Consider the following 25,494-nt stretch of genomic DNA (forward strand, 5'->3'; position numbering starts at 1 on the left):
TATGTCAGAGTATGGGGCCCTCTATACCCATCTCAAGTCATTCAGACCAGCGGAGGACGTCTTCCCGCTAAATATGTTATTCATGCTGTTAGGCCTGTATGGAAAAACTATAAACATGAGAAAGACTGTTTGGAAACCTTGATGGCAACATTCATGAATTGTTTTCAGCTTGCATCAAAAAGTCTTGAAATTAAAAATATTGCGCTTCCACTAATTAGTTCAGGTAAGGTTAAAATGTCTTTAATAATTTATTTATTTTCTTGGGAATTATAACCACAACATACTCCAATATTGTATTAATTTTATAAATGTCATATATTGTCTTTTTTTATTGGTTATCTTTCATAAAATGAACACAACTACAAATATATTGATTTTTTTCAGGTATGGTGTACCAATTGAGAAATGTGTTCAATCATTGTACCTAGCATTAATGGAATTTGATGTTGAGTGTAATTCTCCACTTAATATACATGTTGTTGATACAAGTGTGGACGTGATTAGACATTTGCAGGCACTGTTTTCTCATTACTTGAAGTTGGATGATATTCAATTTGATACAATGGAAAGCGATTAATTATAAAGTCAAACGTATCAGAAATTATCTAAAGAAAGACAAACTGATGCAGTGTCTAATGGCTGATGAGTCTTCTAGCAAACTTAACTTCCTTGATAAATTTAAGAAAAATTTTAACAGAAAAGAGAAATCAGATTTTAGGGTTACCCAGAATTTTAAATTATCACCAACAAATGGTTCAATGAAAAAAAATCTCAAGTCAGTCAGAAGAAGTAGCATGGTTGCATAAAGTATTATAAGAACATAAAAAAACAAGGCCAACAGCCATTAAGTCGCGTGCTACAATGCATAATGATACCGGACCGACAGACACAGACCGACAGACAGACCGACCGACAGACAGACCGACCGACATAGTGAACTATAGTCGCGTCCACGCGACTAAAAAGGCATAATTTTGACGAATTTTTTAACTTTTTCATCAAAAACGTGCGCAAATTATCCAAATCGACGTGCTCGTATGACGTAGTTTTAAGTCGAAATTGTTTAAAAGATGGTAAAATTATTAGAAAAGGCTGCAAAAACATAAATCACGCGAAAAAAGTATGTATTTAACGCTACGTGCGCACCACGCGCGTAAAAATTTGCGCGCTTATGGGAATTTTTGACATGCTCAAAATGACAAGAAACGCGTAGAAAGTTGATTAAAAATGAATTTTGCGCATTTTAAAATGTGCGCGCGTAACTTTATGGCTTTGTGACTCATGGCAATTTTGTAAACGCTTAAAATTGCCTGAAACGTACTCTTATTTCATCGAAAATAAATTTTGAAAATTTTAAGCGCGCGTACGCATGCGTTACATGCGCTACGTACGTAATTGTATTGCCATATGATGATTTATGCCCTGAAATTTATGAGTACCAAATTTTATTTAATTGTGATTCATGGTTGTGAAGATATGATTACAAACGTGATTTCGTTAAATCGTGCGTAGACCGCGTAATTTTTTATTGCGCACCGTGAAAACATAACCACATCGATTCCTGGCCATAAGGAATATACTGTGAAAAATTGACTTAGCTAGATTAAACTGATATCAAGATAAGGTCAGAAAGCGATAAAACGCATGGTGATACCGGACCGACAGACAGACCGACAGACCGACAGACCGACCGACATAGTGAACTATAGAGTCGCTTCCACGCGACTGAAAATGATGTCCACTTTCTGGATTCAGAAAAATTCAGCATGCGTTTGATGGAAATACTCCAAGAGATTAAGTAGTAGACTACCAAATAGAACAGTAGACTTGAAGGAAGCTAATTCTGGTGAAAGACAAGGCACAAATATATGGAAAATTACAATTTCAACTTTGTTGTAGAGATGAACTATCTGCCAAAGGCATACGTTAACTTCATGTCCTGTTCTTGTCGTAGGACGTAGGATTAGGAAGAACTAGAGACAAGATGAAAGTATCAATTTAAGTCTGAAATAGTATACAACCCGTGGCTCTCAATCCGAAATATGAATATTTTATCCACAATTGTATTGCAGACAAATTTCATACACATTTATAAAGTGTAATTTCTAATAGAATATATGTGAAATATATTTAGAGATGTATAAAATGAAAAGGAATAAGTTTGTATCATGTGTGATGCATGTTACATTATAAGTTTTCTATTGTATATTAATCTATATATTTGAGGAAATAAAAAAAAGTGAAATCTTCTTCTATAATAAAACTATAACTAATACATTATCTTGTGTACTCCACAGTATTGCATATCTTTAGTTGTGGGGCATAATATATGGATAAGAACAGAGGTAAAAAATAAGTCACATTCTCAGTATAAAAGAAATTGTAATTTAAAAATGAAATGTAACTAAATAATGGCAGAAACAAAACTTCTGAAGCAATTTATATTTAATAATGAAGTTACTGTCAGATTAATATTTAATACAGTATTATTTGAATAAACTAACCTTTATTAGATTTAGAACTCACTGTATGTTTAGTAGATAGTCTAAGATATGTATATAAGTTGGTGATTGCACAGAATATGAATGAATGTAATTGACTGTAGTAGTTTGTATACAACAAATTGTTGGAATTAAACCTTGGTTCCCACTATGACGCAACGCAAGGAGTTTTGCAAATATTAAGTAATTTGACCAATCAACAAGCAACTGTAAAGACAGTACAACATATAACTTATATAGAAGTTACGAAATAAAGTAAAGCGAGGAATTGAAGCTGCCAAAACTAAGTATTTTTCAACTAGAATAAGACACCTACGGCACAATGACTCACGAAAATGGCACTCGCAAATTAAAGATTTAACATCATCTAAAATGGGTCGAGATCTAAATATTAATGTTACAGACATATCAGCCTCTGATCACTTAGGTATTGCTAATGCAATTAATTCCTAGTTTGCTAGCATTAATAATGACATACCCACCACTAGACTATTGTATTTTACCGGCATATTTGCCATGTAACAGTCCTGTACCGCAAGTTAAAGAATGGGAGGTTTATAATAAGTTAAAAACCAACCCACATAAATCAGTAGGACCTGATAAAATACCACCCTTAATTCTTAAAGAGTTTGCCCTTGAGTTAAGTGAACCCCTTACTAATATTTTAAATTGCTCATTTAGGGAAGGAAGTCTCCCCTCCCAATGGAAATCCACTGTGACTGTTCCTACCCCAAGGTACACCCACTAAAAATTGATAAGTTAAGACCTATCTCGTTAACATCTGCCTTTGCAAAAGTGGCAGAGCAATTTGTTTGTGAGTGGGTGGTGGTATCTGATATCCAGAATAAATTAGATGTAAGACAGTATGGCAATGTCAAGGGGGCATCAACTAGCCACTACTTAGTACGTCTAGTTCATGATATGTGTTCTGCAGCCGAGGAAGCTCATAACATCGGGACGGTTGTCCTTATGGACTTCACTAAGGCCTTTGATCGAATTGAACACAACACCTTAATCAATAAAATCATCGACATTGGAGTCCGTGGGTCAATCGTCCCTTGGATTTGCAGCTTCCTCAGCTGCAGAGAACAATGTGTAAAATATAACAACTCCCTATCAAGTGTTATCACGTTAAAAGCTGGTGTCCCCCAGGGGACTAAACTTGGTCCCATTGCATTTAAAATCATGATCAATGATGCTGTTAAGGGTGCTAAAACGAAAGCTTTAAAATACGTTGATGACCTATCTGTTTATGAAAATCGTAAGATAACACAACCAGGTCACTTGCAGCATGATCTTAATGAGTTTCATGACTGGTGCTAAAGGAATGTTATGGACCTGAACCCTGCTAAATGCCAGGCACTACAAATATGTTTTAGTAAAAGGAATATTCCTGAAAATAAAATTTATATTGGAGGTAACGAACTAGCATTTGTCACCCATGCTAAAATACTTGGAGTCACTTAAAATGGGATAAGCATATTGGGGATATTGTCCTCAAGGCTAATAGGAAGCTTTTTATTTTAAGGAGTCTAAAAAAATTTGGCTTCAACCCTGATGAACTATGCTCCATCTACTGTGGGTATATTAGACCCCTCCTTGAATATGCCGATGTCGTATGGCACCCCGGCTTAACCAAATCGCTTAGCAATTCTATTGAATCAGTCCATATTGGGAAGGGATCACTGATAGGAGAATAGCTCACAGTCTCAGATTTGCCAAGGGAATATATGAGACTGTTCATTCTGCTGATCTTTTACCGGTGATACGGTTTGAAAGTCATGGGAGGTTGCTCCGTAATAGTAACAAAATTTCACAATTACCATTACATCCAGAACCGCCCGTTTCAGTAACAGTCCAATCCCTTATTTTATCCGCCTGCTTAACGCCTAATCTACACTCATCCTTGTATTATTCATTATATTGTATGTTTCATATTTTGTATATTTTTATTGGTTTAAGGTACATGCATGTAAAAGTTACCCACAATCTGGCCTTTGACCACTAGTGGTAACTTGTGGCATGGTGGTTTTTAATGTTTTATATGAAATAAAGAATAATATAACTTAGTGAAAGTACCTGTATGATAAATGATTTATTTTGTATGAAAGAATTATGAGATCAATAAAAAAAAAAAGAAAACTGTTAGTTTCTTGATTTTTATTAACATACAAAACAATTATTAACATTATTGCTAGTAAAAGATCAATATATAATCAAAAATGAAATTGTTAGTTTGATTTTTATTGAATACAGTACAACTTTTCTTGTTTTGATATTGTAAATGTCCAATCATCAAATACATTAAAGGCACATCATCATAAGGTAACATATTAAATTGTGTTACATTACACCATCTGAGGATTTAATTGGAATTTTGTGATGTGAGTTACTGTACAGTTTGTACAAAACTACCAGAAACATTATTTTAAAATTCTATTTTGACAAACCAAAATTTGTCACTGACGTGACAGTTTTCAGTGCTCTTTCACAAGCACTTTTTTCAGAGTGATGACTACATTGTTAAGCAAAACGCTCACCGTTAGGTGGTGTTCGCCTAACAATAGGGTCATATGCGTGACACAGGAAATGGGCGCCCTCGTCTCGGTTCATGGTTTTCTCTCCTCTTCGTCTGATCCATATTGCCTCCTTGATGCGTCTGGTGTTTCGTGAAAGGAGCACTGAAACTGTCAGTCAGGTCAGTAACTAATTTTGGTTTGTCAAAATAGAATTTTGAAATGTTGTGTCTTCAAACCAGATGAACATTTTCAAGAGGTATCATGTCTAGTAATGTCAAACATCCTGCGGTATCACATCAATCTTAATCCCATTTGGGATACTATAGTATACTGATTATTTAGGTTGTTTTAATATTTAAGAGTTTGGTGCTATGGTATAGGCATGTTGCCCTCAGCAGGCACGATACTGCACAATGTTTATTGTCGCTAGACATGATACTGTACGAGAATCAATTGGCAAATCAAGAAAAACGCTGTGTAATGGTTATTCTGAGTAATATCGCACAAACACACTATAATGTTTAATTTGTACAAATATCATTTATAATATTTGTACTTTCGGAAAAAATTATGACATGGGTTGTACTGTATTGTGAAATATAACTATAAACTATTAGTAACAAATAATGGCAAGAAATACACTGTGTAATATAATTAGTTTAAAATGCTGAAAAACTCTGAATAATATCGCACAAACAAATTTGTACAAATATCATTTATAATATTTGTACTTTCGGAACAAATTGTGACATGGGTTGTACTGTATTGTGCAATATTAAAGTGGACTTGCGCTACCTAAAAGTGGACTTGCCCTACCTAAAGCCTGTTTTCCTGTCGACGTTATTCGACGCTATCGTTAACAAAAATCGGCGATCTTCTACGTAAACATTAACATTTTAACGATTTACAGGAAAAGGTACTTTTTTAACTAACGACGACGATACAAAATGTCGGCGATTTACAGGAAAAGGTGTAATAATCGACGGTAATCGACGCTACAAGTCGCGATCGTTGACAATCGCAAGAGTTGAATCCAGTTCAACTCTAGCGATATCGCAACGCTAAAACGTAAGAACTGACCAATCATCATGGCGATACAGCACATGACGTCACATAATTGATGGCAAATTCTGCTTACTACATTTATTTTTGTTGCATCGCGGCGCGGTCAAAGCTAGGCCTAGCCTTACCAAAGTTACTATAAAATGATGTTCCGGAAAGTAAGTGCGGGAATATTAGGTAGGTCAAAGTTTTCAGCCTAGTCCAAAATGCTATTTGGACTAGGATAGGCCTACTGAAAACGAAGAACCATCTGTATAGAGATATTAGTATGCCTAGGCCCACGTGTCCTACACTGTGAGCCTACTGCTAGAGGCAGGGGAGTCCTCTATTCATTTTTGCGCGTTACGACGACGTCGAGAAAGAAGACCGGAGTTTCAACTCTAACGTTCAACGCTAGAAATCAAATGTTCGCGCTATCGTTAACATTTCAACTTGATCGTTTTCAAACGATCGTCGTTGAACTTTTAACGATTAACGACGATAGCGTCGACTAACGTCGACAGGAAAACAGGCTTAAAAGTGGACGTGCGCTACCTTAAAGTGGACGTGCGCTACCTAAAATTGGACTTGCGCTACCTAAAATTGGATTTGCGGTACCTAAAATTGGACTTGCGCTACCTAAAATTGGATTTGCGCTACCTAAAATTGGATTTGCGCTACCTAAAATTGGACTTGCACTACCTAAAATTGGACTTGCACTACCTAAAATTGGATTTGCGCTACTTAAAAGTGGACTTGCGCTACTTAAAAGTGGACGTGCGCTACCTTAAAGTGGACTTGCGCTACCTAAAAGTGGATGTGCGCTACCTAAAAGTGGATGTGCGCTACCTAAAATTGGACGTGCGCTACCTAAAATTGGACGTGCGCTACCTAAAATTGGATGTGCGCTACCTAAAATTGGATGTGCGCTACCTAAAAGTGGACGTGCGCTACCTAAAAGTGGACGTGCGCTACCTAAAAGTGGACTTGCGCTACCTAAAATTGGACGTGCGCTACCTAAAAGTGGACTTGCGCTACCTAAAAGTGGACGTGTGCTACCTAAAAGTGGACTTGCGCTACTTAAAATTGGACGTGCGCTACCTAAAAGTGGATGTGCGCTACATTAACTATAAACTATTAGTAACAAATAATGGCAAGACATACTTGTGTGTAATAGTTTTACATTAGCTTAAATAAAAACCATAGAGATACTAATAAACACCTACGAGACATTGATTTGATGCAAACAGGGCAGGGACTTTCAAAATGGCCGCTGTGTATTTGTTACGTATAACATTTTTGTTTTTATAAATTAAATCTATTGTTAAGGGAAATAAAAAGGAATGTCTTTGTAAAAGTATTACATTTTCGCATACAAGATTGTATAAGAATTCTCATGTTAACTGCTCAACATGCAGACATAATGGGGCATGAATAAGTATTGGACGCAGCTTCAATCTGGCTGATAGTAGACGCAGCCATTTTGTATGGTCTGTTTCCCTGAACACTTTTGAGCTGTTAATGAGTGCAAGTTAACACTATAGTAGTTTAGTAATATCTCTATGAAAAATACAGAACGACAGAATTGACGTAATACGAAAAGAACAATTAATTAAATGTATTTTTAAGTCCAAAATATGGGGTGTTTAACTGTAATAATTCACATTCTCCAATGATGTGACCATAAAGAATGGAATTGGTGTTTTCTATATATCTAGGCTTCAGTCTAGACTTATTCATATGGTATTTTTTTTTCTAGTCCACACATGTGTATCTGTGCAGAATTGGTTAATTGTCTCGTCTCATATCTATACATGTTTCTGAATAATCCATATCATTAAGACATTTCAAATTATATAATAAATAATATAAAACTTTCCTACAATACGTACTACTATGCAGATTCTTGAAGCAGTGTAACTTTAAAACAGGCCAATTATTATGCTAAAACTCAAGATGTAAAACAACCCAGCTACAGGTGAAAGAGTAGTGGAGGATGATGGTGGAAGTTCATCCACAACGTTAATCTGCCATCCAAGAAAACGATGAGTGTAACACTGTAAAATAAAGGTAGATTTTTTCATTTCTTTATTAGCCATAAAAATACAAAAAATACATAGTCCAAGATGGCATGGAATCACCACAGTTTAAAATAAAACTTTGACCCTCAGGCCGGTCACTCCGTTTCAGATTGATTGAAAGATGGAAAAATGTAGAACAAAACTAAGAGCATAACACTGTAAAATAAATTTAATTGATTGAAAGATGGACAAAAGTAGAATAATTTGAACCAACTTCAAAGATTTTTCTATAGACTCTTGAAGGGAAGCTTAAGAGCCTTCTCGGCTATAGGCTCTTGGAACTTACAATGGGTAAAGCTCTGTCTACACTATCAAACTTTATGTGACAAAAATATGTGATGTGTATACAGTTTCAGGTGGTCTTCAAGAGCCTTTGCCAGCTATGATTTAAACTGATGTTTTGAAGCATACAAATATTCATGTATTGAACGCATAGAAATACAGTATATTAAAAACAGCATGGAGGATTCTGAGGTGGCCCGTGTGTGTAACAGATACGGTAATTCAAGATTCAAGAAATGTCATTGGTCCACTTTGAAATGGAAATTTGTTTTGCTTGGCATAATTAAGACAATAAACAACAAAGAAAATACATCAAATTGCAAAAGGCAATGTTAAAATACTATTTATAGGCGGCCCATGTTAAAATACTGTAAAAAACTATTAAAAATGCAGATGGCTAAACGCCCATAGGCCCTGTAAAATACTGTTAAAACAATTAAAATTCAACAAAAAATTACAGCAAAGAGTTATCGTCGAACGTTAGAATTATTCACATTGATGCTATTTACAACAAAGGACTTTCTAGTTTTACATAGATTGTTTTTTTTTGTTGGGGGGGGGGGGGGGGTCTGAAGATATGGACGAGGTCATCTCTAAGTCAACAACAATAATGATTACCGCATCCCAAACTACTATGCCACCTGAACTTATATTTGCAATAGTGAATTTTTTACCTGGTAGTACACAATATCAGGTGTGCTCGCGTCTGGTGTCCAGGTGAGTGTAGCTTCCTCTTTTGGCGATGCACATTGCATTTCTAGAGTCTTTCTATAAGCTTCGGCCGATGTGGAAGTTGTGCTTTTATCCCCATTCTTGTCGTTCAATTCGCAGAGGGTTCCATCTAGAAAAAAAGTTTTTATTTAGTCTATAATTAAAATGAAAACACACAAATGAAATGGTTTTTATCATTTTTGGTAAAAATGAATATTATAACTATGATTTAAATAGAATATTCAACAAAACAATGTTTAAAAATTATTCTTGCAGTAATAACATAAATAGGAACGTTAAACTAAAAAGAAAAATTGCTGAACTTTGTGTTAATAATGTACTTAAGCTCTGTCTACACTATCAAATGTTTAACGTTTAACACATCACATTTTTTTGTCACATAACGTTACGTTATGTGACAAAAAAATGTGATGTGTCCATTACTATGGACATGATGATGTCATATCACTACCATATTTGGGCATATCACAGTTTTTTGTTAAACTAGTTTGATAGTGTAGACAGAATTTTAGAGAAGAAAAGGAAAAAAAACCATGCAATATTAATGTTAACTTTAATACTCACTGACTGGTCCAGCATATATAACATGGTTCTACAAACAAAATTATTAAAACAAAAAGCTTTAATGCGATAATTTAAATCACTATTATTAAACTTTTCATCTTTTTAACTACTTAGTAATAATAAATAGTAGTATTATAGGTTTGTTTGGTGAATAAGATAAGATTTTATTTTATTTTTATTTTATTCAATCGAAACCAACAGCGATAATTACCGCCACTAACAAGGTTTGATACAAACAAAGCCAGGACTGTTTAAAGCACCTTGATCGGTCCTAACATTGATCAAGGGCTTCTCTCGTCCAGTGCCCACCTTCACCAGAGGAAAGATACTAGATGCAGGGGCTGCCATAAGAGTCAGCAATGCTGATTTCAAATGCCTAACAGGACCACCAGCTCCATATACCAGCACCCGAGTTTTTTAATAATAATAATAGGCTTATTCTAATAGATGAAGGGTTTATGTAATGTCAAAACGTATTTACCACTTTTTCCATGTCTGTCAGTGATGCATATCCACCGCCTTTGTCGTTCGTAATGTAGAATGGATGATACGAGGCCGATTGGCTGGCATCATTCCCGCCAAGAACTTTAAATGTGTAGTTTACATTGCGTTTCAAATAAATTCTTGGAATGAGCATGTCATTGATGTACCAAGATATTCCCCAGCCAACATTATCTAGATTACGAAATGCAACAGAACACAGTATGTATTACATATGCTAGACTAGTAATTTAGTAATCTCAGCAGATTGTCCCAAAGTGCAATGTATAGTTGTTTTAATGAATGTGATTTTTTGTGATAGTGAGGCTGCTGGTAGGACCATGCACACCTCTGCCACACCATAAATTGATTTAATGGGCATTCACAGGAGGGGGGTTGCCCACAAGTCCAAATTTAACGACTGAAGGGGATTCACAAAGGTCAAAGCCTACTGTAGTTCACCATGAAACATATTATTTATGACATGAACAAATATATATCATTTTTCTGATCTTTATTGAGAGAGTAACTCAGTCCCTATTTACCAGTGATACTTGTGTATCCTCTCTCTCCTCCCGACTGACCAATAACAGCCGTCAATTCCATGTTGTCTTCGTCACCGATTAGTCGCAATTCCTTCCATCCATTCACCTCATCCAAATCACCAAGCGATGAACAAGACTTTGATGGTGATCGTCCAAACGATAACGACATTCCACCTAAAAAACAATGAAACGGCAATCAATTTAACATTGCTATCCACTGGCATTATGTAATGGTAAAAAATGTGTTGTATTCTGGTAAATCCTTTATCAAACATTTCTGGAATTACAGGGTTTTAGTACAAAATGTAAACAATTTTGTTGCATACTATTTCATTTCATTTCATAATAACATTTATTTCCTTCATAATATACAAAATAAATAATATAATACACAAAATTCATGACGAGAAGAAAGATAGTTAAAACAATACAATTTTTTTTTCTCATCTTTAACATGAATAAAACAATATTATGAAGGAGGCACAATTTCTAAAAAGCAAAAGCTTGTGTTGAAAGTGCCTGAACAAAACAAAAAGTAACTAAAATCAAATTAGTAAATAATAGTAAATGGTATATAGGAATAAAGTAATTACCATGACGGAATATGAAAACAATAAAAAACTGATACCTAGAATAATTAATTTACTTTTGTATTAGATATTGTTTAGTGTTAAAGACGAAGCTATGTTTGTTTGCAGAAGTTGTAATTTTGTTAGGAAGTGAGTTCCATATCTTGGGTCCAGTAAATCTAATATTATGTTGAAAAGAAGTCTTTTTATGTTTAGGAATATGAAGGTTATTGAGGATTCTTGTGGAATAGCCGTGAAATTCATAATTGGGAGAAAACATATCGCGTAAATGAGATGGAAGAAGAGCATTTTGGCTTTTGTAAATAAATAAACATTGTTGGAAAATATTAATATCTGTTAATTTTAATAATTTGAGAGAACGAAATAAAGGATCTGTACTAGTTCTAGGTGAAACATTCGAAATTATTCGAATGATTTTCTTTTGTAGTATTTGAAGTTTATTTAAATTAGATGGGAATGTGTTACACCAAACGATATTGCAATATAAAAGATATGGCAAAACAAGGGAGCAGTAGAGTGTTCGGAGAATATGATGTGGAAGAAAAGATGCCAGTCTACAAATTATACCAATATTTTTTGAGATTTTGTTTTCTGTCTCAATAACATGGGGTTTCCATGTCAGACGACTATCAATGGATACACCCAAAAATTTTGCATGATTGACCATGGGGAGAACAGAACCATTTAGTTTAATTTGCAATGGACCTAATTTAATCGGCATCGTACTACTTCTAAACAAAACATAGCTGCACTTTTTTAGATTTACAGAAAGGCTGTTTGCCAGAAACCATTCGGATACATTAATTAAACTTGTATTTACAGTGTTAAATAACGACTCTAAGTGTCGATTTTTACAGATTAGTGTTGTGTCATCTGCATATAAAAAGTAAGATAAAGATACTGACGAATTGTAAATATCATTCACATATAAAAGAAACAGAAGAGGACCTAGTATATACACTTCTTGTTAAAGTTTCTTTGTATTTTTATGAAGACAAATAAAATTGATTAATTTTATATATTTCTAAACATTTTCTCTAGATATTCATAATTGTTGGCCTTACCACGTTCAATATGTCGAACAGCAAGTCTATCGGCATTAATCTGTCCAATTGACCAGACTATTTGAGTTGACCCGGTCGTTGAAATTACTTTGTCGCCAACACTATCTCCTAAAAATGCAATAGATGTAGTAACATTACCTTTTTATAAAACAGTTATATTATGGTTAATACTATTCAGATCTCTCTCACTTCATTAATATTCCTGAGGAGGAAGAATATGAATATTCATTAAGTTTCTGCACAGGAACGGCTTTCTAGGTTGGGTCTATCGTCACTCGAAGATAGACGTAGTAGAGGTGACATGATTGAAACTTATAAGATTATTCATGGTCTCGAAAATGTTTGTTTTTCTGATTTTTTTTAATTTCAAAAAATTCTGCTGGCCATTTTACACGAGGTCATCCTTTTAAGTTGTGTAAACCTTGGTTTAATACCTTTAGTAGAGCTTCTTTCTTTGATATACGTATCATAAAGGTAAGGAATTCATTACCTTATCACATTGTTTCACAGCACATAAACCTATAGGAGTAATTACTCTTTGCCTCCTCATTTCACTAAGAAGCATCACTAAGGTAAGTAATGTATAGTTACAACTAGCATTTTCCCTGTTGACACCCCTGATTATACCAAACAACATACAGATAGAGGTTTATTGACACCTACCTGTATCTAGCTTTCTACTGAATGCGATTGATGTTACTCCATTTAACAACACTGCAGAGGCATCGTCAACGTCATTGACAGCTCCAACCTCTGTGTCAGGACAAGCCCCGCTACCACCTGAACACTGAAGATAAATCATATTAATATTGTTTATTGTTTTTAATAAATTAAAGATACAGATACAAATCAAAAGAAGTAATTTAAAGTAAAGAAGTTTTTTGTAAAATAGAAAAAAATTAATTTGGATTTTCTTTTTGAAACACCAATTTTCCACTTATTACGATAACCTACCTGTGCGTATGCAGTTAACTTGTAATCCTGGGCTCTGCCAATATTTCCGTCAAACCATGCCACTGTTACATCAGCGCCAAACATCAAAGTACTACTTGTTGATCCACTTAGTCCAAATGCCATGTAATCATTGACGTTGACACGTCCACGAAGTTGTATATCTATGACATCATCATCTCTAACGGTCCAACTTACTTGAAGGCGCTCATCAAGTTCCTCACAGTTGTCATATTCATTAACAAGCTTTAATCAAAATCAAAAGAATGTAAAAATATTGTAATAATGTGTGCCTAAATATGGATGGATTTCATAATTTTAAAAAACAAGGTACGACGTCTACATAATTTCCGAAAATTTTAGGAAAATTATGTTATCCAGTCAAGGTAGAGTTGTGGCGAGTTGCATTGAATTGCGCTGAATTAACAGGAAAAGAGGGTAAAAATAAATTCTAAAAATGGTTATAATCTGCCATCTACTTCTACACTCTTCAACTTCAACGATACGAAACTGACCAATCATATGGTTCACAAATTACGTCATATGTGCTGACAATTATTGAATTTTTACAACGTGACAATGTTTTTCATTTTTTTGTACACTTTTAAAGTCTGATATTTGAAAAATAACAAGTGTAAGTTAGAAATAAATTACCATATATTTCGGTGTATAAGTCGCACCTGTGTATAAGACGCACCCCCTAACTGAGAGTAAAATATCGGTATTTTTTATATCGTCAATGTATAAGACGCACCTTTTATTTCATCAAAACAATCTACAACGGCGTCCTTCATTTAGGTTTTTTCTTACCTAGGCTCGGCCGCGCCCAGCCTCAACAAGTTCTTTCTAACTTGTTATTCATGAGTTTCGCCGCAACATCGAGTGCATGACCGTGTGTGTAACACGCACGTGTGTGGGCTAGCCTCGCTCGATCATTTCGAGAGGGCGCACGTTTTCACGGAAAATCGTATTCGATTAGTATCTATGTATCTGAGAAGTGTGTACGCTAGGTCCATGCTATAATCACCTGGAGAATATACTAGTCGAATACCGTACACCATGTGGCCACCACACCAAAAGAAGGGCTTGCGCTTGGGGTACGGCGATCGTGCGTATAACTACTGTATAAATAAATACTATTCCAATTACGTAAACGTTTACAAATGAAATTTTATCGAAGCGCCATAATGAACAAATCTTTTCATCATATTTAGTATAACATCATGCTAAAATGACTTGAAACATTAGGCGCAGGAGCCCCGGATAGCGTTACGAAGTCGTTAACTCTGTCAGCCCATGGTCAACCCAACTAATGTGTTTTTCCCAAGGACAACTTATCAATAACTAAACTTTGTCACCACCCATAAGTGTGCTGTTCATTTCCTATTGACCAATGAACACCAATGTAACTGGACCTGAGTTTCTTGCTATTCGACCTTGGGTGTTAATTATACAATTAATTGATGTTAAGGCCACTGACTACTCTTTTCTGTATAGAAACACTGAATTGACTGAATAATAAGAAAACCCTACAATAATTTCTACTACTACTTGATATGGTGATATACAAGAACTATATTAAAAGAATTGAATGTATGGAGAATGAAAAGTTAAACGTTATAACTTATGTAAAACATCACTTAGATGATATCTATCAGATATATCATTTTCTAAAAATTGTTTCATTAGTTAGAATAGATCACGGAAAACCAATACCAATACTGATCTGGACTCGGAAATTCAAAATGTAGCAGGCAACGTTTCACCAATGAAAACTTTCAAGACAAACAAAGTATCATAATTATCATGATATCCATTTTTATTTAATAACGATAAATGGATATAAATATTTCGTCTTTTTTGTTATTTTGTGATGGAAAATATATTGAGTGAACATTGGCACTGAGCTTAAATGTTCCCCGTCCCCTTAATGTCCGCTTTATAGGAGTGTCCCCTCAGTAAAGATTTGCTATTTTTCCCCTTAATAATAAATTATGATGTCCATCTTATCTCAATTTTAATGTGCTACACCCGATAATAGAATACACATCTAGCTCGTGTGTACTTTAAAGAACCTAGTACATCTTTCGAGACGAGTGGAGGGTTACCCCGGGTGTATTAGTACATCACAGCCACTGATCACCAGTCTTTGACTGAAGAGGTTACCCAGTATAAATATATATTTCAATTCAATTCAATAGAATAACTGTACAGTAGGCTCCCATTTGATGCAATGTGTTACCCAATGTGCTCAATTTGATTGTGCTACCCAAATCCATGCTATCTATTTGAAATAATTTGCTATCCATTTGAAAGAATGTGCTACCCGATAATCCGTATAGAATAATGTACAGTACAATTATATCCATTTGATTGTGCTACCTAATGTGCTATCCATTTGAAAGAATGTGCTATCCATTTGAAAGAATGTGCTACCCGATAATCCGTATAAAATAATGTACAGTACTATATCCATTTGATTGTGCTACCTAATGTGCTATCCATTTGAAAGAATGTGCTACCCGATAATCCTTATAGAATAATGTACAGTACTATATCCATTTGGCTGTGCTACCTAATGTGCTATCCATTTGAAAGAATGTGCTACCCGATAATCCGTAGGCTATAGAATAATGTACAGTACAATTATATCCATTTGATTGTGCCAAATAATGTGCTATCCATTTGAAATAATGTGCTACCCGATAATCCTTATAGAATAATGTACAGTACTATATTCATTTGATTGTGCTACCCAATGTGCTATCCATTTGAAATAATGTGCTATCCATTTGAAATAATATGCTATTTGAAAGAATGTGCTACCCGATAATCCGTATAGAATAATGTACAGTACAATTACATCCATTTGATTGTGCTACCTAATGTGCTATCCATTTGAAATAATGTGCTATCCATTTGAAAGAATGTGCTATCCATTTGAAAGAATGTGCTACCCGATAATCCGTATAGAATAATGTACAGTACAGTACTATATCCATTTGATTGTGCTACCCAATGTGCTATCCATTTGAAAGAATGTGCTATCCATTTGAAAGAATGTGCTACCCGATAATCCGTATAAAATAATGTACAGTACTATATCCATTTGATTGTGCTACCTAATGTGCTATCCATTTGAAAGAATGTGCTACCCGATAATCCTTATAGAATAATGTACAGTACTATATCCATTTGGCTGTGCTACCTAATGTGCTATCCATTTGAAAGAATGTGCTACCCGATAATCCGTAGGCTATAGAATAATGTACAGTACAATTATATCCATTTGATTGTGCTACCTAATGTGCTATCCATTTGAAGTAATGTGCTACCCGATAATCCTTATAGAATAATGTACAGTACTATATCGATTTGATTGTGCTACCCAATGTGCTATCCATTTGAAATAATGTGCTATCCATTTGAAATAATCATGTGCTATTTGAAAGAATGTGCTACCCGATAATCCGTATAGAATAATGTACAGTACAATTACATCCATTTGATTGTGCTACCTAATATGCTATCCATTTGAAATAATGTGCTATCCATTTGAAATAATGTGCTATCCATTTGAAAGAATGTGCTATCCATTTGAAATAAATTTCTATCCATTTGAAAGAATGTGCTACCCGATAATCCGTATAGAACAATGTACAGTAGGCCTACTATATCCATTTGACTGTGCTACCTAATGTGCTATCCATTTGAAATAATGTGCTACCCGATAATCCTTATAGAATAATGTACAGTACTATATCTATTTGATTGTGCTACCCAATGTGCTATCCATTTGAAATAATGTGCTATCCATTTTGAAATAATGTGCTATCCATTTGAAAGAATGTGCTATCCATTTGAAATAGGCCTAATGTGCTATCCATTTGAAAGAATGTGCTACCCGATAATCATAGAATAATGTACAGTACTATATCCATTTGATTGTGCTACCTAATGTGCTATCCATTTGAAAGAATGTGCTATCCATTTGAAAGAATGTGCTATCCATTTGAAAGAATGTGCTACCCGATAATCCGTATAGAATGCACAGTACAGTTATATCATAGTTATATCCATTTGATTGAACTATCTATTGTGCTATCCGTTTGAACTAATGTGCTGTCTGTTTGAAATAATTCAGGTTTTTTTTTTAAATATGTTTTGCTATCCATTTTAAACGTGCTAAACAAGTTACATATTTGTTGATATAAATTTGCGGTACACCACGTAGGCCTATATTAGTTCTGAAAAGAACTGTTGAGTTGCTTGACGTTTCGATTTAGGCCTACTCCAAAGTCAAAGTCTCCAAAGCTATTCCATCATGTCGTATTCGGGGAATCGCCCACAAGTGTTTTCTCAGAGAAGGGTATGTTCTGTATGGGGTTCTGTATGCTATTTGTTAATAATGTACAAAAAATGAAATAAAAAATCATATAATTATCGGTATGTACGGAGGAAGCTCGAACAAGACGAAGCGCGAAACAAATAAAAGCGCAGCGCGAAACATCTGAAATGATATACAATTTCTCAAAACATGAAAACACAGAATATATTATATTAATATAACTTTTTAATATTTCCAAAGGCTCGGACAAGGAAGAAGGGCCTTAAAAAACTGAATTGCTATATGTTAGACCACATTTCCATAACTTTTCAAAACTCATTGAACCCTCTGCTAGTAGGCTTAATTAATATAGGAGCGTATCGCCAAATCATTAGAGAAAAAAAAACATGGCATGAAGATGTAATTAATCAAACAACGGCCAAAGAATACCAACAATTTTAATTTAGGTTTCGATTCGTAATTACTAATGTGGTGGACTAAGCCTAGTTTGAAACTATAGTGACCATTTATTTTAGAAAGAAAGATAGACAAATTTGTTTCCATCTCCATGTTATTGTTAATACCAAGGCACTTTTCAATTAATAATTCTGGCCTAGTATTCTTGCAAGGTCGTCACAGCTCCAGTTACAAAGGTCGTCACAGCTCCAGTTACAAACGGTGATACAAAGTGTCAATCATTTGACCAGTGAACAGCCCACTGGTAGGATAGTCCTTGAAACCGTCCGTAAAACACATTAATCACTCACATCAGTCATGCCGCTAATGGTTGAAAACCTCACTTTTTGGGGTTTTCAAACGTAACGCTATCCGGGGCTCCTGCGCCTAATGAACTAGGCAGAAGCAGGTTGCCGTTACGTTAGTTAGTTACTGTAGCTAGGCCTAGCCTACTCAGGCCTAGCAAACGAGGTGACGATAGCCTACTAGGCCTTGGCCTATGTACAATCTGTGTGGTGAGGCATTTATGTTCGGTGTATAAGACGCACCCTTAATTTAGAGGTCAAATTTGCGTGTCAAAAGTGTGACTTATACACCGAAATATACGGTATATTAAAAAAAAAATATAATTTTATTTTTGTCTTTAGTGTATGCTTAGATATCAGTATATACGTGTTCTAGGCAAGGTTGCATTTTAAAAATTTGCATGCGGACTCGGTTGCGGGTTGCTGGCCTTCGGTTTGCAACACTTCACGTGAGCGTGTCATAGAAACGCTTGAGAAAACAAATAAAACTAGTAACGATCACTTAAAAATGTGTCCATATTAGGGGTCTGACTTGATTATCATCATTATCGTTATTTTATTCTCAACTTTAAAGATTTGAACATTCAACGTGACTCAACGTTGACTGGAAATCAGGATTTACATCCTACACTTGAAGCTGTCCCTCTGTCGAGAATCTCAATTTTCCAACATAGATGCTTGGAAACAACACTTTCATCCTTAATACTTTTCCAAATTAGGTTTTTTGGAATTTTTGTTCATCTTGAATCCTTTTGTAATCTGCATATAGCACTAAATAGGGTGTTACTTCTTTTTATTTCCACACAAATTCAATAGCAAGCAGTACAACTTGCTAATTACAGGATAGAAATTATAAACCATTTATAATGCTCTACACTATCAAACTAGTTTGAAAAAAAAGTGTGTTATGCCCAAATATAGTAGTGATATGACACAATCATGTCAATATGGGCACATCACATTTTTTTTGTCACATAAAGTTTGATAGTGTAGACAAGGTTTAAGGCTGTGGTAGTGGCACTGTTTTGGCAATGAGGAAAAACCTGCTTAATGATTGAGAAAAGATTGGAACCTAGTACCTGTGATTGATAAGCATAAGTATTTAACCACAAACCTACGATACTCACCTCAAAGTTTTCGAGAGATGGTGGAACATTTAGCTGATTGCGGTTGGGAATTTCAACATGTCCGAAATTTTGACGAGCTGCTTCACACCAAAGACCAATATAGCCGTACGAGAAAACAGTTCGATCACCGTCAAATTGTACAGTAATATCTTCACCTGTGTACTTCCGAAGCACTTTAATTCTGAGAGAGAAAATTGTAAAGTTATGTTAATTATTTTTTATTTCATCATAAAAATTAATCACTGAAATTAAATCTTATTTGATCAACCAGCTGAAAATTCCAGTTGATACCAGTTGGAAATTTTAATTGGTCCAACTGGTATTCAACTGATTTTCAATTGGTCCGACTGGTTTCCAAATGGTTCAACTGGTTTTCTCAACTGGTCAGCTTTTTTTCCCAACTGGTTTTTAATTGGTCCAACTGGTTGGTTCTTTCAACTGGTTTTCTCAACTGGTCACCTAACCTTTCAATTGTGAAGTGAGACATTTATTTTCTTATCAATCTAATGATGCTTACACAGCTATCTACCCATTCTGTGCCTGTTCCTTGGTTTCTGAATGTGTAAAAACAAACCAATCAAATGGCAAGGATACACTTGTGTGTTATGATAGTTAATTGTGATTGGATAAACCCAGATCATTACTTACCGACCAGTCTCATCTGGAATACGAGAACCGGATGCTGATACGCTTCCAGTACCGACCCAAAAATATGCAGCTACAGTAATAAATAATTCACAAGTCAAGATAAACTGTACTCATAGAGAGAACATGAAAGTAGTAGTAAATTGCGGCAAGTTGTTTCATGATTTCAAATCAAGCATATGAATAACAATTTGCTATACTATGGGCTTTGCATGTCAATGTAATGCGTTCGAATCCCATAAACAATAAAAGCAATTGCACAGATTAGAAACAAATGGAAAGATCTTGTAAGGTGTATCTCCAGGACAGCCCAGGCGGAGAAGTACATGGATCTCTAATTGGTAACGAAGCCGTAAATCAATATACAGTTTAACCATACTACTTCTTACCTGGACCTCTTCCATCATACTTCAGATTGTAAAATTTCACCGTTTGTGTGTCAATGATTTCCACGCTGTCAGCCTCAGTATCATGAACAAGCCTATCAAATCCTAGATGTCCGAGGTTATGTGTTGATGGTGGAACAAAAGACGTGGCAATGTTGACATGTGCAAAGCTCATCTACAATGTAAACGTGTGATTAGGAGTTTATGTTTATTGTGTTTTGTACTGTTTTAAAGATATATTGCCCCCCTGAAAAAAATGTTTTTGTTGTTGTTGAATATGCCATTTTAATGTCACATAATTGTTATTCACTTTGACCAAAAATTGAATCGAGAAAAAAAAAAAAAATTATATACCTGAAAACACTGTAATTTAAAGCAAAAAATAGTCAAATTGGTTGTCAGCCAATGGGTTTGGTTAAATTTAACTGTTTATTTTGTCATTTTATAAGTGAAAAAATTAACTTTACTAAAACTACAATATGGCCTATTGAATGTCTGATTTTAATAATCTTCATTTTTCATGTTTTTGGGGGACAATATATTTTTAAGGGCCAACGGACATTTACTTAAAATGAATACATTTCCTGAAAAGGGAAAGAAGAGGTCATGTTATGTTGGAAATATACACCTATGGGCATAATGTCAAAGCATGTACATATAGAATGTAGTTCATATTTTCTGAACATGACCTATTTACACCTTGTCTATCAAACTTTATGTGACAAAAAAATGTGACATGCCCATATATGGACATGATTTGTCATATCACTACAATATTTGAGCATATCACTACCATACTTGGGCATGCATCACACTTTTTTTGTCAAACTAGTTTGATAGTGTAGACAGAGCTTTAGGTTCATGAATGTACAAAAACACAGAATATGCCTCATCATTGCAGGGTGCAACATTTATCAGAATTCAACAGTATCATTGAACCGTAGTAAAAATAAAATTGACTTCTTTATTATTCTACTAACAGCCACAAAAAAGCAGTTCAATGGAACATTACCGATTGGCTTTGACTCCACACAGCTATCCATTTGAGCTCTGAAATATCACCTCCAGGTGGTAACGAAATAATGAAGTTTTCATTGTCATAGGCACGAAGAGTGGCTGTTCTAAATGACAAAAGAAAACACATACAGTTAGATTGATACCATTAATCAATATATATATAAAGATATGTGCATTTTGCATAGCACGTTGGTTGAGTTTGTGCACTCTTTGTGTTCATAATCAGTGTAGCATGTCCCACAGTGATATAACTGGCTCATCCTATATTGTGCCTGTTCTGCAGTATATATCATTTCAAAACATGGGCTGCACTGTTGAGATTTATTATTGAAACAGTACTGTTTGCAGATTGGATATATATTAATTCATTTCCTGTATTTCGGATAGTACATCTTATTATTATTTTTATTAGGATAGTCGTAAACCTGGTCACCAACAACTATAACAATGATAAAGAATAACATTATAGGCATACTGCACATTTTCCAAAAATTAGAAACATCTGTAATATTTACTAGTAACTGCAATTGCATCAGGGATCTAAGATTATTGGTAATTTTATGCATTCTCTGATTGTGCAGTTACCCATTGCTTCTATGAGCTTGAATCTAACCAACCCTAGCCATCATCTGAACAAGCTTGGTGGTTTTAATATAAATGTCAGGCTATTGGTCGGGAGGTCCTAACCAAGAATTACTTGTGTTCTCAATGTACTGAACACACAGTATAATTGGAATTCAATCATATGAGTTTACCTTCCGATTTCATCAGGAATTAAACTGCCTGTATCATCTGGTGAAGTAGAAGTTCCTGCCCAGAAATATGCATCTAAAACAAACATATCAAAACCATGTAAATTTAAATATATTTCTCCCCATAAACATAGTGGTATACATTAGCCTACAGTACAGTACATATGTAAAAAAAAATGTATAGGTTTATTCTTAGGCTTGGTTCCCACTAGACTGCAACGCAAAGGGATTTGACCAATCACAAGCGATGGATTATTTTAACAGTTTTGTATGATTGGTGGTCAACTCGCTTGTGTTGTATCTACATCTTTGCGTTGCGTCGCTAGTGGGAACCGCGCTTTAATGTGAAAGAGATATTCCATAACTTCTTTCCTTCTTTAGTTCAACATTATAAAATCACTTCTTTTACTTATCATCTAGCTATTCAGTTCATCCACTCTTATATGTTCATGAACAGATAAATTAAAAGGGGGAGGGAAAAGTGGTGTATATTTGAAGCATGCATTCCATTTCGATTCAAGTCTTGTTTAAACATACTGTATCTTGATACATACTGCTCCATCAACCCTATCTTGATAGAATGATTCAGAGTCAGGCTTCCCCTTTTGGCAATCAAAATGATCAACCATTTCACATCACTGTATAAATGCGTATGTCAATGACCCACTATACAACCCCTGGGAGAGGAGCGTCATTTATCCGATGTGCATTATAATATATTTTATGAATACCAAGACACATTCCTGCATAAAAAATGTGACTATACCTTTAGGTAACCACGAACCACCCATTTTGAAGACCACTTACTGGGGTTGTTCATGATATGGTGGATGGTAAAGTGATGGACATTGACACCCCATTGTTCATTGGTTTTTTGATGCACCCCTGCATCATTAATTATTTGACCGGGGGTCATATAGTGGGTCATACAATTTCACCAAAAAATAAACAAAGTCGGCGCTGGACAAGGGCCACACACTTTAACCATTATTAGCACTTCTGTTTTCTTGTTTTTCTGCCCATCGCCAGTCATACCCACCTCAACTAAAATCTACAACATGACCTTTTATCAAATTTACCTGGTGCATTTCCATTGTATGTAAATCCTCTCAACCAAAGTTTGTTGTCATTGATGGCATACACTGTGCCTTGAATATCATATGATGGAGTGGACTGCTGACCAAAATCTCCAATCTCCTTCCCAAAGTAGTCAACAGCTTCTTGGCCTTTTACTCCTGGAATAAAATAGCATTAAAATTATGATAAAAACTAGGACAAATGTATGCAAAAAACAAAAACATGCTCTAAATCCGACAAAAAAATCCCTCTAGTTAATGATGAGTAAGGGCATTGCTGGCAGCCTCACATATCAAGTCGAAGTATTACAAAAACCCAACATTTAAAGCCCGGAGTGACTTTGGTGGGGCTTCCCTTTTTATGCCTATATGACTCTATGTTCTCTGTTATTTTTTGTTCAAATTGCTCAAGAAAATCAACGTGCAATTTGAAATTAATTTTGTGCATCCTGGCACAACACAGTAGCCTACCAGTTACTACCACTACCACCCACCAGCCGGCCAACAATTGAAGAGGCTATATCATTATTATTAGCACCTAGTCTAGGCCTAGCTAGCCCTACTGTGAAACATGTGTGACCTATTTTTTATTAGTAACTTAGTAGTAGCCAGGCCCTGGATGACCCACTTCATTGTTCAGAGAGAGAAACATATACAAACTAAATAGCCTAGGCCTACACCACTGTAGATTAGGGCCTAGCCTAGTACTAGCATAGGCCTACACTCACACACAGTAGCTAATGCATAATAGTAGTAGGCCTAAATTAGCCCTAAATAAAGTAGTACAGTACTGGAGTGTTGTAGGGTCCCTTGCCTAGGCCTAATATAGCCTATCTATGGCTACGAAGCCTACTACTCTAGGCCCCTAGGCTAAACTATGGCCTAGGCCTAGCCTAGTAGGCCTAGGCCTAGTACTAGGCTAGGTAGGCCTACTACTAGTTAGTAGGCCTAGGCCTAGCCTAGCTAGGCCTAGGCCCTACTACCTAGGCCTATTTCAAGTTAGAATTGATTCCATTCTACTCTAGCTAGGTAGGCCTAGGGCCTAGGCCTAGCTTGCTATTAATAACCTGCAGTTCAAATGTCTTAATTTTTCCCGTCCACGTGTCATTTCTCCTCATCTTGGGCCTAGGCCTACCCTAGCTGGTTATTTATAATTATAAACTTCATCCTCTCTGTCGTCCCCAGTTAATTATCTCGTCCGTCCCCCGGACGTGACGACGACGACGCGATGGGATCGAGCGCCTTTTTTATATTACCCTCGCTTTTACCATGTGACTTCACTATTAACCAATCATCTTGCGACATAAGATAAGATAAGATAACATGAACACAACAAGGCGAACATGAAATTGGTTATTAGGACATTAGGCTTAATTAGATTTAAAAAAAAAAAACGTAACATAAAGGGCCGGATCTGTGTAATACATAGTGTCAAGTCATTAGTATCCATTCATCCAGTAATGGATGTTAATATCCTAGTTAGCACAATTCTCCAGTCAAGATATAATATCAGCCTAATATCAGCAAAGAAGTCAGCGGCCGCTCGTTCCAATTAACAGCCAATCATAACGTCAAACACGGAAAGAGCTTGTGCTACATATAGGCCTAGGTCTATCGGTATTTGCTGTTCTGAGATTCACCATCCGATATGAAAATCTTAATAACGAAAACTTCTCCGGAGAGGCCCTACCTACCAGATATTAATAATACTATGAATTCCAATATGAAAAGGTTTGTACAGGCCATTATTAACGCCTTTGTAGAGAACTAAATAGTAATTGCCACCACCGAAACGAAATGCTTTCACGGTCACTAATCCTATATTTACAATGAATCAGCGAATTCAAATAACAATAAGGAAGTAGGAACGCTGGTAGATCTGGCTCATTTGCAATAACATTGTTATGATCTAACAATTGTTGATATAGTATAGCAGCCTACTAGACCTCAGTAGCATATTATATTAAAATGATATGCGGTTGCCATGCCAACGATGTTCAATGCGTAATAAATGTCGATTATCCGGTCGAACTGGGATATGGTCTGCGTTGTT

The 25,494-nt window shown here is 35.3% G+C and overlaps 1 protein-coding gene across 1 annotated transcript; it reads right to left on the reverse strand.

Annotated features, from left to right (window-relative positions):
- Window positions 1-4,646: 4,646 nt before the first annotated feature.
- LOC140046431 (protein Skeletor, isoforms B/C-like) lies at window positions 4,647-25,489 on the reverse strand. The gene is made up of 15 exons (XM_072091075.1): window positions 25,136-25,489; window positions 23,445-23,600; window positions 22,369-22,441; window positions 21,609-21,717; window positions 20,600-20,771; window positions 20,214-20,283; window positions 19,566-19,746; window positions 13,354-13,596; window positions 13,063-13,186; window positions 12,400-12,507; window positions 10,746-10,919; window positions 10,202-10,395; window positions 9,721-9,748; window positions 9,099-9,265; window positions 4,647-8,118 (listed from the first exon to the last, which is right to left on the reverse strand). Exons 1-15 carry the CDS (start codon window positions 25,185-25,187, stop codon window positions 7,984-7,986), a joined length of 1,986 nt encoding a protein of 661 aa, XP_071947176.1. The 5' UTR covers window positions 25,188-25,489; the 3' UTR covers window positions 4,647-7,983.
- Between the last annotated feature and the right edge of the window lie 5 nt (window positions 25,490-25,494).

This window comes from Antedon mediterranea, chromosome 4, assembly GCF_964355755.1.
Source record: "Antedon mediterranea chromosome 4, ecAntMedi1.1, whole genome shotgun sequence".
NCBI classification, from domain to species: Eukaryota; Metazoa; Echinodermata; class Crinoidea; order Comatulida; family Antedonidae; genus Antedon; species Antedon mediterranea.

Excerpts from the sequence above, each read along its gene's own strand:
- LOC140046431 (XM_072091075.1), bottom strand. The coding sequence starts at position 25,187 with ATGGCCTGTACAAACCTTTTCATATTGGAATTCATAGTATTATTAATA. Across the intron at positions 21,718-22,368 it reads ATTCCTGATGAAATCGGAAG|AACAGCCACTCTTCGTGCCT; the intron begins GTAAACTCATAT and ends TTTGTCATTTAG. Across the intron at positions 20,284-20,599 it reads GTATGATGGAAGAGGTCCAG|CTGCATATTTTTGGGTCGGT; the intron begins GTAAGAAGTAGT and ends TTATTACTGTAG.